At 40.7% G+C, this 18,652-nt stretch overlaps 1 protein-coding gene across 3 annotated transcripts in view; it reads right to left on the bottom strand.

Annotated features, from left to right (window-relative positions):
* Positions 1–18,652, bottom strand: part of HDAC8 (histone deacetylase 8) — a 228,833-nt gene that overhangs the window by 207,953 nt on the left and 2,228 nt on the right. For all 3 annotated transcript variants that reach the window (XM_043569860.1, XM_043569862.1, XM_043569861.1), the window contains exons 3-4: positions 16,885–17,015; positions 15,227–15,368 (exon numbers count right to left, since the gene is read on the bottom strand). In XM_043569860.1, the coding sequence (XP_043425795.1) occupies positions 15,227–15,368; positions 16,885–17,015 (273 nt within the window). The remainder of the gene's footprint in view (positions 1–15,226; positions 15,369–16,884; positions 17,016–18,652) is intronic.

An 18,652-nucleotide genomic window follows, 5' to 3' on the forward strand; every position in this document is an offset into this window, starting at 1 on the left:
GTAGAGTAAGGACCCTAGCTTTTACTCTGATTGAAACAAGGAACCAATGCAATGTTTTGTCCCTTCTCCTTATCCCCAATAGCCAATGGATCACCAAGTTCTGTCTGTTATGCCTCTAAAATCACTCTCAAGTGCTTTCCTTCCTTTTTACAACCACTGTTACTACCTTCAGTCACACTTTTAAGATCTCTTCCCCGGTCTCTGAGCATAACAGTCTGTTCTTTTTCTTTCTTTCTTTTTTTTTTTTTTAATTTTTTTTTCAACGTTTATTTATTTTTGGGACAGAGAGAGACAGAGCACGAACGGGGGAGGGTCAGAGAGAGAGGGAGACACAGTATCGGAAACAGGCTCCAGGCTCTGAGCCATCAGCCCAGAGCCTGACGCGGGGCTCGAACTCCTGGACCGCGAGATCGTGACCTGGCTGAAGTCGGACGCTTAACCGACTGCGCCACCCAGGCGCCCCATGTTCTTTTTGTTTATTAATGAGATTGCGTAGAAGGGTGAACTGATCTGGGGTCAGGAGGTAGAGGTGGAGGCAAAGGGCAGGGCATAAGAGTGCAATTTACTTGCAGTCCTGGTACCTGGACCTGAAAACAAACACCAGAGTTACATTTAAGAGAGAATACTAAGGTTCAGCTAGGAAAGCATGCTTATAATAGGCTTATAAGATCAACATGCTGATGGGTGGTCCTCCCAACTATCTCCTGATCAACAACCTTGTAGTGAATCAGGCAGTTGGACAATCATGATGTTGCTGGAAAGCTAGCGCCTCTTGCAAGATGAAACTGGTCTCCAAGCCCTAGATTGCTGAGGCTAACTGCAGGGTACAGCATAGACAAGTGCATCAGGCAGTAGCAAAATACTTGGATGAGTGATCATGAAGTAGCAAGGGCACAATATTCTAAAAACTGCTTGCTGATATAGAAGGTCTATGGGAAGATGACTAAATTTCACCTCAGAGGTTGCTAGGTAAGAGTCCTTCAATTTTTGGCATGGGCAGACAGGGCTGTGCCAAAAGAAAATCTAACTGGTGTCTCACACCTGAATGATCCAGTTAGTGTAATTCATACACTACTCAACAGCAAACACTTTTTCTAAAATTTTTTTTATTATTACATTTCTTTGTTTTTGAGAGGCAGAGAGAGACAGAACATGAGTGGGGGAGGGGCAGAAAGAGAGGGAGACAGAATCCGAAGCAGGCTCCAGGCTCTGAGCCGTCAGCCCAGAGCCCGCAGCAAATAGTTTTTCTATGTGCCAGGCATTTTCTGTGTGCTTTACCCATATCACTTCATGTAATACAACTGCTTTGTGAGGTAGGTACTATTATTATCTCCATTTCATAGGTAAGGAAATCAAGGGACATAAAGTTTAAGCAAGCTGTTCAAGGTCACATAGAAAAAGTGGTAGTGCTGAGATTCAAATCCAGGCAGTGTGACTTCAGAATCCCTGCTCTTAACCTCTATGCCATGTTTTATGGTGAAGGCTAACTGAATGTGTACTTGGGTAGTCCATACTTGGTCAGCAAGGTACTGACCAGGCTCAGCGATGTCAATGGTTCCAAGGCAACAGTAGGCTAAATGCCAGGAAGAGAAGAGGTCTGGATAGAGGAGTTAGATAGAGGAGTTGTAGTGCATTAGAAGAGAATTCTGAGGAGGTTGGCCCAGAGGGCCAATTGTATTATGTATTGGAAGTACAGAAGTAGTGCTGCCCTCCTCCACCCCCACCAGAACATGGTTAATCCATATGGCCTGGCAGGTTGTCTGCTGGTAGTGGTATGGTGGAGAGGCAAATGTGGCCGAGGATGATTTTGCATGGCATTCTCCAAAACTAGTGTATGAACTGGAGGCTGTGGTTGGGGAGCAGATGGCCATGGAACCCGTGAAAGTAGAAGACCTTTTAGATGTATGGGCAGCAATGGCTGCCGTGAATTGAGGTAACGGGCAAAGAGGGACCCACCACTAGTAAGAAGGTGTTACAGATGTGGGAGGTTGGAAAATCTGTACTGAAGTTCACTGGGACAATGTCCCAAGAGCCTGAAGGTTACCTTGGTCTGTTTTTACCTCAACTACAGTGATTATTAGTGGTTAGGTCAGAATGGGGCAACTAGAAAAACCTTTAGACCAGGAGTTCTCAAACTGTGCTGGGCATCAGAATTACCCAGGGAGGCAGTGGCAAAAAGTGAATATTCTTGGGCTGCACCCTTAGAGGGTGTGATTCACGCATCTTCATTTTAGGATTAAGATGCAAGTGGTCTACAGAACACAGTATGAAACAAAACCTGTGAGATTATGTGCAAAGTTTGAATGGGCTGTGTTGGCTTGTTGGAGTGGTACCCATGAGCACAGGCAAACCCTGATCATAATAGCATGGGGCATCTCGGAACAACATAAACCTCTGGGCTGCCCTGGAATGGGCCCGAATCTTTATGTTCTACACATGCATCTGCCTGCTCCCTATGCTGTGGCTGGAGTAAATGGCTATGACTTTCTTGGGCTGAAACCCATTTCTACTGCCTGTTGGTATTCTGAATTCTGAAATAGGATGGGTGCTTTGGGAAGGGTCTACTTTACCTGGTATGGGTTGAGTTTACGAGTCTGCCTTGGCTGCTCTAGGCTATAATTGTTTGAGCTCATGATCACAAACTGTCTGTCCTTCTAAAAGGAAGTGTCTCCTTATCTTGAAAGTGGCCTTGATCACTAAGAGCTCTTACTCCCACTTGGGGTAATTAACCTTGGTTCGGGCCAACTTCCTGGAGATGTGGGCGCAGGGGGAGAGATGAAAGTACTCAGGTCCTCCTGTAACAGGACAACAACCCCAACCTATCACCCTCCCACTCCATCCACATCCTTGTACATGGATGCTGAAGGCATTAGTCAATGGTACAGGCCAAGGCTGGGGTAGAAGGCCTTCAGCTACAGGAAGGTCATTTTTGTGTCTGGGACCACATTCCCTTCATTTCAGAAAGGCTTACATCTTATCCAGAAACACAACACTCACACTTCAGGGCTTGGCCTGGAGACAGTACTACTAACATCCCATTACCATGTAGCTTAGAGATTCTGTGACATCACATTAAATAAATTTATCAAACTATTGATCAGGTAAATAACTATTCTAAGAGGTGGTGTGTGATCTCATTTGCTTGAAGAAGGCAGGAGCACCACACAGGAAGTTCCATACATTAGTTTTCTTAATCTAGATGAGGTTCTTGGTGCCCCTAAGGTATAGACAGCTCTGTGTATAATAGAGACTTATGGAATTAAATTGGGAGGTTCCAGGTTAACAGAAAGGATTTTGAATAGTGAATACACTGAGGCTGAAATAATCTTGACAGAAAATATTCTCTGCTTTTTATTTTCAGAAAGTGTCTCAAGGCCAATGCAGAAGAACTGGAGGATCTGATGAAACCTGCAGTCAGTTGCTGTCCAAAGTTTTTATATTATAGAAGGCCTTGATTTTAGACTGGGAGAACATCTGCTCCTTTGGTATTAAAGGAAAAGTCCTGGGTATTGGCACTAGTGTACAGTCAATTTCCCAATCAGGCGCAGTCTCTCTGTCTCTCAGTAGAGAATATCTTCATTTGTCTTATGGGTATGGGTTGGACCTAGCAGTGTAAAGGTTTAGTTGAACAGAGAATTCTATGTGATGTTTGGGAGGGGTAGGGGTATAGGGAATCCTGGCAGTAAAAGTCTGACAAAGCAAAAGACATGAGTCTTGAAGGCAAAAGTGAATAGTCTACTCTGTCAAGAGCAGCTTATAGGCAAAGGGGAAGTGTAAGTGCAGTGGGGGACAAACAGTACCAGGGCTGACTTTAGCTGGATAGGTAGTGGGACCTGCTGGACCAGGGACTTTTCTGAGAGGCTACCTAGGACCCCCTGAGTATAACCCAGTCCAGATATAAGTGACTTTTATCAAATGCTATGTGCCAGGTTCTTTGCTAAGCTTTTTAATGTAATTATTATTAGATTTAATCCTTATAGCCCTATAAGGTAGATAACTTAAATTATTATATCCAATTTACAAATGAGGACACTGAGGCACAGAAGTTTTACAGCTAGTAATTGAGGGACCTGGGATTCCCTGGACAACACTGAACTACTGTGATGTATGGTCCTCCCCAGTTCTAAAGGAAGTATAAGAACACATCTCATCCCCTAGAGGCTAGGGGTGGTGATGCCATAGGAACAAAGCATGTCTTAGCTGGTTCCTACTTTGCTGCCTGGCTGGGCAGTCTTCTGATGGAAGGGCTGGTGCCTTACAGGTTGGGCACATATTGAAAGAATGATCTGGGCTACTACAGTAAAGGAATGTCTCTTTTGTCTGGTGATGTGTCTGTTCTCCAGGTGCCAGCATTGAATGGGTATAAAGAGAATCCAGGCCTCCATTTTCATGTAGTTATCTGTTTGTAAAGGTTGGAGGGCAGGAAGTACAGATACAGGAGCGGGGCTGGCCACTCAGTTAACAAGTTATACTCTGCATACAGCCCTTTGGGGAAACTGTAATGCAATCCACTGTTATTCACTCCATGCATAAGGAACTGGAGGCCTTGATAATACAGCTCTAGTGCCTTTGATCATAATTTCCAGGTGGGTAGTACTTAAGAGCTAGAGGTCTAGTTCTACATTCTTGTAGAGCTTGCCAAGACACAAGGCAGTTTCATGGCTCTACCATTTGCTGCCCCCCAGGTGGAAGTACCAGAAACCAACAGCATTCTAGGATATATCTCTGTCTCTTCTCACAGGGAAGCAGGACAGAGGGGGCCCAGCTGGCAAAGATCCGGTGTTGCCATGTGGTAGGCAGAAATGTTATCGGACAAGAGGACATAAACAGGAGTGTGGGAGGACGAAATGCATCATTGAGCTAGAGATGTAGGTCTTAAATGGATTATCAGAACAGGATAAAGGAAAATATTGGGAGCTGAGATGCAGAGTCAAATAGGTTAAGAGACACCAGAAGGCAAGAATGAGGAACAGCCAGTCAAAGTGGACAAATAAGATATCGCCAGACAATTCTGGAGGTTAGGAATCACTGTTCTGTGTTGGGTTTTAATATCTCCTAGCACATGTTTACATGGACAGGGTGAGTCCCATTTAAGGGAATCTAGATGCGACAAGATGACTTCCTAAGAGTCTGACTACAAAAAGCAGAATCAAAGGATTCAAAGCAGCCTGTGAGGAAGTGATAGAAGAGAGCAAGAGTTGTTTTACAGAGAGTATTGGTCATTGGGCAGGCACTCTTCAGTTCACTAGCAGGCAACCCACTCAATCGTCTGTAACACCCTCCTTCCCTTCTTTTGCTCTGGCTTCACAAGTGGTGGTTCTCCTCCTCCCAAAGCCACTCACCCCATCCTCTCCTGCCTTCTCTGAGACTTTGCTCCATTTCTTATCCTTCTCATATTTCCAGTATTTCCCTTTCAGCCCATACATATTATTAAATCTTTTAGAGCAAACCCAACAAGCACCCCTCAAGCCTCACTTTCCCTTGACTATTGCCCTCCTCTTTCCTTTCTTTCCATTCAAACCTTTGGACAGTTTATGTTCCTTTCCTGTCCATTGCTTTAGTTCCTGCTCACCCTTCAACATTTTGTATTCCCATCCCTCTCCAGGATGTTATCTTACCAAAATCATTAGTGACTATGTTACTTGCCAAATATGACTGACATTTTAGTACTTCTCTGGATTGACCCCTCCATAGCACGTGGCACTGCTGAGAGCTTTTTGCTTCTTTAAACTCTTCTGCTCCCATGGGATTCCATGGTCCCTTTCTATTTTGATTATCTGGCTGGCCCTGATTGTCGCTTTTTGGCTGAATTCACTGGGGCCTCTTCTTATACTTGCCCGTTACAAGTTGGTGTTTCCTGGGGCTCTAGGCTCTACTTTCTTTTTCTCCTGACTCTCTGCCTTTTCCCTAGGTAATCCTGTCCATTTTCATGGTTTGCACCACCACTTTATATACTGGCAACACTTCTGTTTCTATTTTTAGCTTTCACCTCCATCTCCAAATTGGAGTATCCACTTTCCCTGGCTATTACCTTTGCTGCACACCAACACCTATTCTTGTTTATTGAGGTTTACAAGGGTTAAGTACACAGGTTGGAAAAATCAGGCTGCCTGGGTTTGAATAACAATGTGATCACTTACCAAGCTTGAGCAAGTTGTTTAACCTCTTTGTACTCCAAATGGGTAAAAGAGAGAAAATAACAACATCTGCTTCTTAATATAAGAATATATGAGAACTATGAGAATATATGAGACAAAATTCAGGTAAGGTAGCATCTAGCATGTAGCTCACCACATTGGCTATTGTTATCAATATCCTGCTTTCTCTGGGACTCCGCTCAAGGAAGCCAGAAACTTGAGTTATCTTCCTCCTCTTTCCTCTCCACTCATATCCACTAATCATTAATACTTGATTTTATCTCTTAAAGCTGTCTCAAGTCAGCCTTCACCATTCTCCATCCCACAATCTCACTACTCTGCCTTAAATCAGGTCTTCATCACTTGTCATTGGGAGGACTTGCTTGTGCCCTATTCAGTCTCCCTACCTCCAGTCAACACCTCCTTCAATCCTTCCATCCTCTATGACTACAGAGTTAGTTTCCTAAAATACAGATCTCACGTTACTTCCTCACATAATTTTGCAGTGCCCCCCCCATTTCCTACTACAGAGTTTCTCAAAGTATGCACATCAGAATCACTCCTAAAGTTTGGAAGTTGTAAGTTCTGACACACTACTCCAAACCTACCCAATCAAGATCTCTGAGAGAGAACTAGATATCTACATTTTTCATTTGGGGGATTCAGATATTCATGAAGCCTTTCATAACCCATTTCCTACTTTTCTACCTCACCTTCTGCCATTATCCACTTGGTACTTTAACACCTCCAACACTACAGGGCAGTGTGTAGTTTCCCAAATCCACCAAGCTATTTTACATCACTCTGCTTTTACAAAGGCAGTTGTGGCTTTCTGAATGCTGTTCACCTTCTTGTCTCCCTGGCACACTCCTTTGCATCCTTTGAAGTCTTCTTCGCCATAACCTCCCTACTGACCAATCTTATTTTACTTCTTTACAGCACTATTTCTCAATCATTTGCTCATTATCATTTCCTAATCCAAGGAGCCTTTTTAGATAAGTTGTCTTAATTGACCACTCTATAAAATTTTAATATCACAGATATACTGCACATCATAAACCATGTAACATCTAAGTTTTTTGTTTTCCCGCACTCACAAGAATCAATTTTTGCTCTGGTGGCAGACACTACTCTCCAACCTGGTCTTCTCAATTTTCACTTTTGATTTCTCTGGTAAGTCTTTTCTGATTCTCTTCCTATCTTTTTGAACATTTCTTCTCCAGATTCCTTTGTAAGCTTATCTTCTTCTACTTGTCCTGTAAACACTGGCATTTCACAAGGCTCAGTATTTGTTTCGTTTTGTTTTTCTGTATTAAAGATGCCTCTCAGGTGATTTTTATCTATTTTCTTAGTTTTAATTACCACCTATCACGCTGTTGATGCCCAAATCTGTATTTTCAGTGAAGATAGCTATCCTGAGCTCTAGCATCTTGCTATTCCAAGTATGGTCCACAGATTGGCAGCATTTAGTATCATCTGAGAGCTTGTTAGAAATGCAGATTCCCAAGTTTCATCCCAGACCTCCTGAACCAGATCTGCATTTTATCAAGACCCCCAGGTATTTCATATGTACAATAGAGGCTCAAAATTACTGGGCTGGACCCTGTTACCAGCTCTCTAGGAGACATCTCTGATTACATGCTCCATAACCACATCAGCTCTCATCTCTTACTCTTCTTGGTTAATGGTAACAAAATTTACTCAGTCATCTACACAAGAAATCTAGATCACTCCTTCCGTATCATTTATATTAAATTGCTTACCATTCCTATCTCTTCTAGCTACTAAATGGCTCCTGAATTTATTTGCTCTTCTATGCTCATCACCACTGCTTTCACTTCCTTTTGGGTAGATTATTACAGTAAAGTCCTAATCAATTTCTCTATCAACATCCTCCCCCAACTCTCCACCAGTTTACCTGCTGACTTGCTAGAATCAGATCCCTAAAATGCAAATCTGATCATGTTACCTACTCCTGGATAAAGCTTTCTTCAGTGATTTTTCATTGTCCAAAGCCAGGGTTCTTAACCAGGGATCCATCCATCCAGACAAGGGCTTTAAGAGAGTCTTATACTTTCTGAAATTACAAGGAAAAATTTGTGTATGTGCACTTTTCTACACAGTAGACAGTATACATAGTTTTCATCAGATTTTCAGAGGGTCCATGACCAAAACAGGTCAAGAACCACTGATCTGAAGGATTAAGTTCAAACTATGTAGCTTGGCATATAAGGACCCTTTATACCTCTCCTACCTTTCTTACAGTCACTTACCTACAGGAGTTCCAGCTTTAATTACAGACTTGGAAGTTCCCTCAGCCTTCATGCATCTCTGTCCCTGCACATGCTGTTTCTGGAATAACCCCAAAGTTACATACATAGCCAGTACATGGTGTGGCCTGGATTTGCACCTAAGTCTTATTTCAAAGTTCACAGTCATTTCACTCCACAGTGACTTGACATTTTACATTGTGGCCTATTACACACAAATACATACACATACACTAGAACAAGTTTCATGAAATCCATCTTGGGATCAAAACATGCTGGCTGCAGCCCACTAAACTGATACAATGTTCTGTTAGTGAACTGCAACTCTCAGTTTAAAAAACACTGCACTAGACTTTTGCTGATACAGAAAGTTCTTATTACTGAGAATTTATTGCCTTAGCCCCAGAAGTATCAAGGTTTTGAGGTTTCCTAGGGATACACAAGCTGTCATAGTATGAAGGCATTTGCTAATGAACTGACCACTTTTGTCAGTCTCCATTCAAACAACCTACTCGTTTAAACACTAGTACCTATCTCTATCCATCTGTTCAATCACTATGTTTTTTATGGATTGTCATATATATCAGTGAGCAATTCGCTACAAATCTATCACAAAGTAAAATTACAAATCTTATAAAAATATGCAAGATATCATGAAGTTAACACACAAAACTGACAACCAGGATCTGTAGACCAGTTTACAGATGAAGAGGAGAAAAATAACTAAGGATAATGATTTTAAAAGTTGTTCAAAAAAAAGTTATTTGAATACCAAATGATTAAGGAGAAGCCCTCAGAAAAACTGGAAAAGCCCTTGAACATTTTTGGCAAAATCAACCCTCTTAACGATTGTGCTGCAAAAATCTCACAGAAAGTCAAATGTACCATCTTGAAATGTTGCACACTTTTGTTTGAAAAATTAGGCCCAAACAAAAGCAATCAATCCTCAATGCATTCTTTGTTTGTTGTAAGAATTACATAGCATTCAATTCTATTAAGACACAAACGAATTTTAACAGTTTTTAATTATTCAAGTTAGTGTACTAATCAAGCCCTGCCCATTATTTACTCTAAAATTTTAGTCCTCCTTTTATTTTTAAAATATAATTTATTGCAAATTGGTTTCCATACAACACCCAGTGCTCATCCCAACAAGTGCCCTCATCCCTGCCCATCACCCACTTTCCCCTCTCCCCCAACCCCCATCTACCCTTAGTTTGTTCTCAGTCCTTAAGAGTCTTTTATGGTTTGCCTCCCTCCTTCTCTGTAACTTTTTGTTTCTCCCCTTCCCCTCCCCCATGGTCTTCTGTTAAGTTTCTCAAGATCCACATATGAGTGAAAACATATGGTATCTGTCTTTCTCTGCCTGACTTATTTCACTTAGCATAATACTCTCCAGTCCCATCCACGTTGCTGCAAATGGCCAGATTTCATTCTTTCTCATTGCCAAGTAGTATTCCATTGTATATATAAACCACATCTTCTTTATCCATTTGTCAGTTGATGGTTTAGTCCCCCTTTTAAATGGGTTCACTAAGTGGCCTTCTGTCTGGTACCAAGTACCCTCGAGTAATAAGAACCTCCTGTATAACTCTTTGTTTCCTCATCATCTGGAATACAGCAGGAGCTTAATAAAAGTTTGTTAAATGAATAATTGCAATGGCCTTCTCCTCTCTAGCCTCAGTTCCCTCAGATCCAATCAGCACATTGCCACCCTCTCTAAAATTCTTCAGTAAATCCCCACTGGCCCGAGAAAAAAGTCCAATTCCTCAGCATAGCTTACAAAACCTTTACAGTCTGGTCTTGCTCTATTTGCCCTCACATTCTGGCCACATTTAACTACTTGCAATTCTCCAAATGCCCCATACTTTCCACTGCCCTGTTTTTATTGTTCCCTCTGCTTGGAAATCTCCATCCTTGCTGATGATAGGAAGGCAAACTCCTTCTCCTTCTTCTGTACACTCCACCACCCTGCACATAACTGGAGCATACACTGGTCATATTGTGTCTGTACTGTAACTGCTTCCCACCTTGTTCCAAGCAGTTTTTACTATAAAAAGTTCTGCTGATAAAATACACATTAGAGAAGATATAGGAAACAGAAAAAAGATACATGTATACATGTGTATGTATGTATGTGTGTATCTATATATATCTATATCTTTCACAGTATCATCATCCTCACAAAGTCACCAGTATCATTTTGTTGTATTTCCTTCTAAGAAGAAAAAAATGTTTTTTTCATAAGCATCTATTTTTTTACATGACTAATCAGAGTGAATGTACAATGTTATAGCTACCTGCCCTTTAAAAACAAAGCCAACATTATACAATATGCACTGTTTTTTAAAGTTGTATTTTATTTGAGAGGGAGGGAGGGAGGGAGGGAGGGAGGGAAGGAGGGAAAGAGAGAGAGGAGTGTGAGAGCGGGGCAGGAGCAGACAGAGAGGGAGAGAGAGAGAATCCTAAGCAGGCTCCACACGTCAGTGTAGAGTCCGACTTGAGGCTTGAACTCACCAACCGTGAGATCATGACCTAAGCCGAAGTCAGATGCTCAACTGACTGAGCCACCCAGGCACCCCAATATGCACTTTTTTTGTTATATAGTCATCCTAACCACCATTTGTTAATGGTTACATAATAGCCCATCAAGTGGATATGTTACAGTATAAAACTTAACCATTCTGCTGTTGTTGGATATTCAGGTCTCCCTCCTCTTTTTTGGCTATAAGAGAGAAATGACCATCTTCATACACACAGCTTTTCCATATTTTGGATTGGCTTATTTCCTTAGGTTAGATTACCAAGAGTTATAGATATATGAGGTAAAAAATCTTTCTTCCTTCAGCTCAAATCTGGGAGGAGAAAAATGTATACATGTATATACTATATTTCAATCTCTCTTCCCATAATTATCAGTGATGCTAAATATTTATTCATGTTTATTTACTATTTGTTTCCTCTTTTGTGAATTGTTCATGTCTTTTGTCCATTTATCTAAATTTTAGCATTTTAAAACATCAATTAGAAGGGCGCCTGTGTGGCTCAGTCGGTTAAGCATCTGACACTTGGTTTCGGCTAAGCCATGACCTCATGGTTGGTGAGATTGAGCCCTATGTTGGGCTCTGCACTGACAGCGTGGAGCCTGCTTGGGATTCTCTTTCCTTTCTTTCTGCCCCTCCCTGACTCGTTCTTTCTCTCACTCTCCCTTTCTAACTCAAAAGCAAATAAATAAACTAAAAAAAAAAAATCAATTAGAATAAAGAATTTAAACATCTGTAATATTTGCTGTAACTTTTTTTGCATCTTTTTATTTTGGTAATATTTTAGCTGCAAAAGTAATAAAATCTCTTTCCAGAAATTTTGCAAACTAAAGAAACACATTTTTAAAAATCATCAATAATTCTGCCACCCTAATATAGCCACTATTATTATTCCCACTGTTTTTTTTAATATGTGTATGTTCTATAAAGTTGTAATTGCAGTGTGCATACAATTTTAAAACCTGATTTTTTTATTAACACATAAGTATTTTCCTGAAATGCTCTATAGTCTTCATAATCATCATTTAAAAAATAGCATAATATTCTATGGAGTAGATTCACCATTTCCTTATTACTACATATTCACATTATTTCTAATTTTTTTTTGTTTCATAAGTAACACTGATAAAGGCTTCCATGCAAATAGTTTTTTTTGCATATTTTGCATTATTTTTTCTGGAAATATTCTCAGTAGTAGGATTAAAGGACATCAGTCCTTATCCCTAAGGTAGATAAAGGGCATTAATACACATTAGCTACCAAATTACTTTAAGGGGCTGAAACACTATTACCAGCCAAATAAGTACCATCTTTTTCAATTCTGGCTTAAAGAGAGGCTACTTAGTTGTTTAAATTTGCATTTCTTTGATCAGTAGTGATGAACATTGCCCCATGTTTTCTAGTTGTTCTTAAACACCTTTGTAAATTTTCTATTTGTGCTCTTTGCCCATACTTCTTATACATCATACTGTATAAGTGCCTTACTTAGAAAATATAAACCTGTCACATTCTGTCATATTTTTGTCAAATATGCCTTTTTAGTCTCTGTTTAAATCTTATTTTTTAAATGACCACAAAACTTTTAAAAATTATTTTGGTTTTAAAAATTTATATATCTAAATTTGTTGATCTTTTCCTTTGGGAATTTTTTCTATTACTTCCTAAGCTTAGAAAATCTATTCCCCTTCAGAAGCCTGATAAATATCCATTCATTCTAATTTTTTTAATTTGATTTTTTATATTTAACTCTTCAATCTAGCTGCCACTTCTTTTAGTTTATTACAGGAGATGAGGGTATAAATGCTACCAGCTGTCACAACATCATTTACTGAACAATCCTTTCCACTCCTATTCACTTGCAAAGCATCTTTTATAATAGACTGAATTCTTATATGTAAAAGTCTCTTTGGAGAGCATACCGTAATATCATCTGTCTAATCTTATACCAGTGGTACCATGTTTTCATTATTCTAGTTTTGTATGTTTAATATCTAATAGCATTAGTCCCTCATCATTCTTCTTTTGAAGAACTGTCTTTGAAAATCACTGTTTTTTAGTTTCTGAATGCAATTATTTGCTGTCTTACCTCTTAAGGTATCAATTTCTTGAGGGCAGGATTGGTTTTATTTCCTTACAATAGACTGCTAAGAATGATATTACTGGGTCAACAGGTATGAACATTTTCCCCACTCTTTTAAACACTTATTTCCAAAGCTTTCAAAAAGAGTGTACCAGTTTCACTGTAACCATGCCAGAACAAGGATATTTTGAAGATTTGTTTTCAAAATTGGTCAGGGAAAAATATACCATGCTTCAATTTTTATATCTCTGCTTATTAGTGATGATAAACATATGCTTGGCATATAGTAGGTGCTTAATCAGTGCATGCTGAATGAATAAATGGCATGTCTGAATCCATACAAGTATTTGGGGATGGAAAAGTTTAAACAAATATTGTGGTTAAAATAGATAATGCTTGCTAGATGTAAGTTGGTGGGCTACATGCCTGTAGTCCATTTGCAGAGATGTTCCAGAGGTGCCAAGAACCCCCTAGAATTTGGACCAGAATTGGGGCAATCCCTAGAGACTCTCTGTAATTTCTATTCACCACAGTGTCTGTTTCCAGGTAGGATCATCTGAAAGCTGTCTGAAACAGTTAAGATAATACCCACCTACATGTAGCCCAGAAGCAGCCATGATTGGCTCTAGATTGAGTATGCTTCATTTCAAAGCAAAACAGTGACAAGTGGCAGGTATCTGGGTATTCCACTAGAAACGGATCCAGGCCCTGAATTTAAATACATAAGATCTGGGGTGCCTGGGTGGCTCAGTTAGTTAAGCGTTGACTTTGGCTCAGGTCATGATCTCACAGTTTGTGGGTTCAAGCCCTATGCCAGGCTGTGTGCTGACAGCTCAGAGCTTGGAGCCTATTTCAGATTCTGGGTCTCCTTCTGTCTCTGCCCATACTCCGCTCATGCTCTGTCTCTGACTCTCAAAAATAAATATTAAAAAAATTCAAAAAATTATAAAAAACTCAATGTATAAGATCCTCCAGTGCCACATGCAGAAACTAGATCTAATTCACAGGATCAGGCATTTTCCACGAAACCACATTACTTTTCTTCCCAACTTGCTAAGCACAAGAGGATTCGAATAGAGGTCGTTGGTTCAGAGAGGCTGGGTTCCCCCCCACCCCACTCTGCCTTTCATGTGTGGTTTAAAGGAGGGTCATTTTTTTTGTCCTAGGAATCACTGTCTTTATTTTGAAAATTTTTAATAGAGCAAAAGCTAACAAAAGGTAAGCTGTTTCTCTTTGTTTTTAAGGCCATGTAAAACTCCTTATTAAACACTGGTTCTCTTAGCGCCATCACCTCAGTAGTAGATTCTAGTAGTAAATTTTCTCAAGGACTTCCTTGGTCACACAGAAGATCTGCTGATTTGATGAAATGAATTCCATACTAGTATCTTAATCTTCATCTGCTGAGGTTGTACTCAGTTTTATTCTGAAAACCAAAGTGCCATTTTCTCTGGACTTCAGAGCACCAAGGAGTATCAAAGTCATGGCCAACAGTATGCACCTGAGAACAGCTGTTTCAGAAGCCCTTTCTCCTTAGAGTGACACTGAACTCTCTCAGTTGGTTGCCACTATCCCTAGAGATGGTAGCATGAGCTTCCTTCTTGATTCTTCAGCATTTTGTTTTAAATCTATTCTCATTAATTTTCCACCTGTTTGAAAATCCGTTTGCCACTTCTTTCAGAACTAGTTCTAAAATTCACCTCTTCCAAGACTTCCATGATTAATTTCTCCATACTGCTAAATCTCTTCAGCTCATACATATATTCAGTGGGTAAAAAATTGATATTGCTCCCTAATTATTCTAATTTTGTTAGTGTTTCTAGAGCATAAGTCCCTTGAAGTGAGGGGAATTTCCAAAAAGCTGGAAAGAAATGTAGAGACTGTCTAGTTATATCCTTTGCCCTGCCCATTTTCCTGATGGAAAAACAGGCTTAGAGAGGTTAATCTTTCCAGGTCAGTTAGCCAAGTTTGTAGAAAAACTAGGCATAGAGGCCAGGTATCCTGCCTTTCAATGGTGTGGTTTCCATTATATTGTCCTATCTTCTTCTATTTCACTTGTATCTCTTCAGGATGCCTGGTAAAGTGCTATATGCATACACAAGTCTCCCAATAAATGCTGATACAATAAGCATAAGAGTTTACATAACTGAGAAACTGACTCAAGGAAAGAGGCAGAAAGCAGAAAGGTCATTTTCTTACTTCTTTGCATGATGCCACCCTCCGGACCAGTTAATTGCTACTTTGCACATTCCATCAATCAGGCATTGGGCAGCTGTGATTGTAGCCCCTCCTACAGCTGCTGCGTAGTCAAATATCCCTTCAGTGGCTGGACAGTCATAACCTTTGGGCAAACATCAGAAGAGTTTGTTAAAAGATGGATTGGAGAAAGAGGAGGTGTGATACTGTGGTTTATATAATAAGAAATATTTATACATGATCTTCATTTCCATTTCTGACACAGAGCTCCTAAAACTGTTGGAATTTCCTGAACAATGAGAGCAATAAAGGTGTCTTTGTGATACTAATGAGGTGACCTGTGGATCACACCTAAGGATGGAGGTTGGTAGCCAGTGGAGCAAATCAGGTGATTGAAGGTTGGAACTACCAGTCCTATCCCCTGACCTCCTGAGAGAGGAAGGGGCTGGAGATTGAGTTCAATCACCAATTGGTCAATGATCTAATCAGTCATGCCTATGTAACAGAGCCTCCTAAAACCCAAAAGGAGGGCTGGGAGAGCTTCTGGTTTGGTAAACACATGGAGATGTGGGGAGACTGGTATGCCTGGAGAGTGCATGGAAGCTCCACATCCTCTCATCATACCTTGCCCTATGCATCTCTTCCATCTGGCCATTCTGAGTTATACATATCCTTTTGTAAGCAACTAGTAATCTAGTGATTAAATGGTTTCCCTGAGTTCTGTGCACTGCTCTAGAAAATTAAACCCAAAGAGGGGATTGTGGGGACGTCTGATTTATGGCCAGTCAGAAGCACAGGTAACAACCTGGGCTTGCGATTGGTATCTAAAGAGTAGAGCAGTGTTGTGGTACTGAGTCCTTAACCTGTGGGATCTGATGCTATCTCCAGGCAGATAGTGTCAGAGTTGAATTGTAGGACACCCAGCTAGTGTCCTGAGCACTGATTGGGGGTGTAGGAGGAAGGTCCCACCTCCACACATTCAAAGTGGGTCTGGAACTCTATTAAGAGGAATAGCTTGAGATGTGACAACAACATATCTTACTAAAAAGCTCCTGTGGTAACATCAGCTTCCAAATGAGAAGCAAACATCTCCAATGTTGGGGAAATAATTTTTTTAAAGCATTGGACCTAGAAAGGCTAAATCTTCAAGATTAGCTAGTCACACCCTACAGATGGAGAAACAGAGTCCTGAGAGGTGATATAGCTTATCTTGGTCATACAGAGCCAGGTCTGGGACCCAGGTCCCTTGACTCACTATCTCCCAGACCAGAGTTCTACTAAACCATGCTATTTCTCTAGACTATCCCATTGGCCACCTACAGTTTAAAAAAATACAGCTGTTTAATGTGAAATAGGGTTGAAAACTTATCCAGAACATAAACATGTACTCAAGTTTTAACAGCCAGACCCAATGTGGGCACTGCTATTGGGCCTAAGCAACTAAAAGATTTTCCTCCGTCTAATCCGTCATTTGGTTTTGCTCAACTCATATGGTTTGCTTGTTAAGTGAGATACGTGTTTAAGCTAAGAGATTAATATTGTGGTTAACACATTAGTTTTTAATTAAAAAATAAAGACTTTCATGCAAGTTGTAAAATAAGTAGTTACAATTTATAGGTGGAGGTTGTCTACCTCCCATCACTGCCCAGTAATGACTTTACCTAGCCCGTATTCTACGGAGTCTGGATGATCGTCATCTCCTTCTTGGCTGACCTTCTGGAGATGCTGCAGATAGGCATCAGTGTGGAAGGTGGCCATCTCCTCCATGGAGGCTACTTTGGGCTTAACTATCCTAATAATAACAGAGAACAAAGAGAGGTGAGTGAGTCAGAACCAGAGTATGCCAGAAACTGGAAGCAGGAGCCAGCAGTCTGAGCAGAAAATACAACTCCCAGCTCCCAGTTCCAGTGCCTGAAATAATAAACATGTTCTCTTCCTTTACTGATGTAGTCTTCACTTCCTCACATCTCTGTAATGATTCCACTAATAAGGGGTGAGAGGACAGATCTCCTTGAGTTCACAGGTAGTAAAAAAAAAAGCCAGTGATTATATTTAAGTGAAATAATCAGATATTGGACAAACTTCACTCTGTGAGTTACAACTTCCATGACAAACTAGTAGGCAGAGATCTTTGCACTTGAATTAGTTCCTAATTGGGACATATAATCCTTTCAGCTACAGTTTTACTTTAAAAATTTTTTAAATTTATTTATTTATTTTGAGAGAGCGAGCGAGACAACAGGAGAGGGGCAGAGAGAGACGGAGAGAGAGAATCCCAAGCAAACTCTGTACTGTCAGCACAGAGCCTGACCTGGGGCTCAATTCCATGAACTGTGAGATCATGACCTTAGCCGAAACCAAGAGTCAGACACTTAACTGACTGAGCCACCCAGTTGCCCCTAATTTTACTTTAATAGGCAACTTTATTATCATGAATTTTGAATTTGGAGTTGAGAACTGAGCACCTCTTCTTAACTCTGTACTTATCAGCTCCATAACCTCAGGCAAATTGACTTCTGTAGTTCAGTTTCCTCACCTGTAAAGTGGGGAGATCTTATGGGACTTAATGTGAAAATGAAATAACATATGAAAATGCTTTGTGGATGACTATCATTATTGTTAATACTAACAGATAACAAATAGGCAGCTCAAAACATAAAAGTTCCTATATTTGGTCCCTCATATCCACCTCTGAGAGGAAGAAGAGAAGGGACTTTGCTCAGAAGCTCTCACAGGAAGTGACAAATAGAAGTGACTCAGAATACAGGGTGGTGTTAAGCTAACAACCGGACTTACCACCTTTAACTTGTCTGCCTATTCCCCATTTCTTTTCCTGACTCTCCCACTGCCCCTTAAAGTGTAGTCTATGGACCAGTGGTGGTGGCGGCGGCGGCGGCCGCAGCGGCAGCGCCAGCGGCAGCAGCAGCAGCACCTAGGAGCCTGTCAGACAGGCAGAACTTCAGCCTTCAGCGCCACCTTAGATCTATAGAATCGGAATTTAACAAGGTGATTCATATGTACATTCAAGTTGGAAAAGTGATGACCTACGCCACAGGGAGGCAGTAGTGGTTTTTTTTTTTTTGTTTGCTGAATGGGAACTCAGCCATGGGTTTTTCATGAATTAATATGACTGTATACGCTAGTACTGTCACCAAGCAGGCCAGAAGAATCCTGTAGCTCAGTCTCAACAATTAAATATATATAGTAGCGCCTGGGTGGCTCAGTTGATTAAGGGTGCAACTTCGGCTCGGGTCATGGTTCAAGCTCTGCATCAGGCTCACAGATGTCAGCACGGAGCCCACTTTGGATCCTCTCTCTCTGTCTCTGCCCCTCCCCCACATGCTGTCTCTCAAAAATAAATAAATATCAAAAAGTTCCATATACATGGCCAAGATACAAGGACTCTTGCTTCTCCTTCAATAAAATGAC

The sequence above is a fragment of the Prionailurus bengalensis genome, chromosome X (assembly GCF_016509475.1).
Source record: "Prionailurus bengalensis isolate Pbe53 chromosome X, Fcat_Pben_1.1_paternal_pri, whole genome shotgun sequence".
NCBI classification, from domain to species: Eukaryota; Metazoa; Chordata; class Mammalia; order Carnivora; family Felidae; genus Prionailurus; species Prionailurus bengalensis.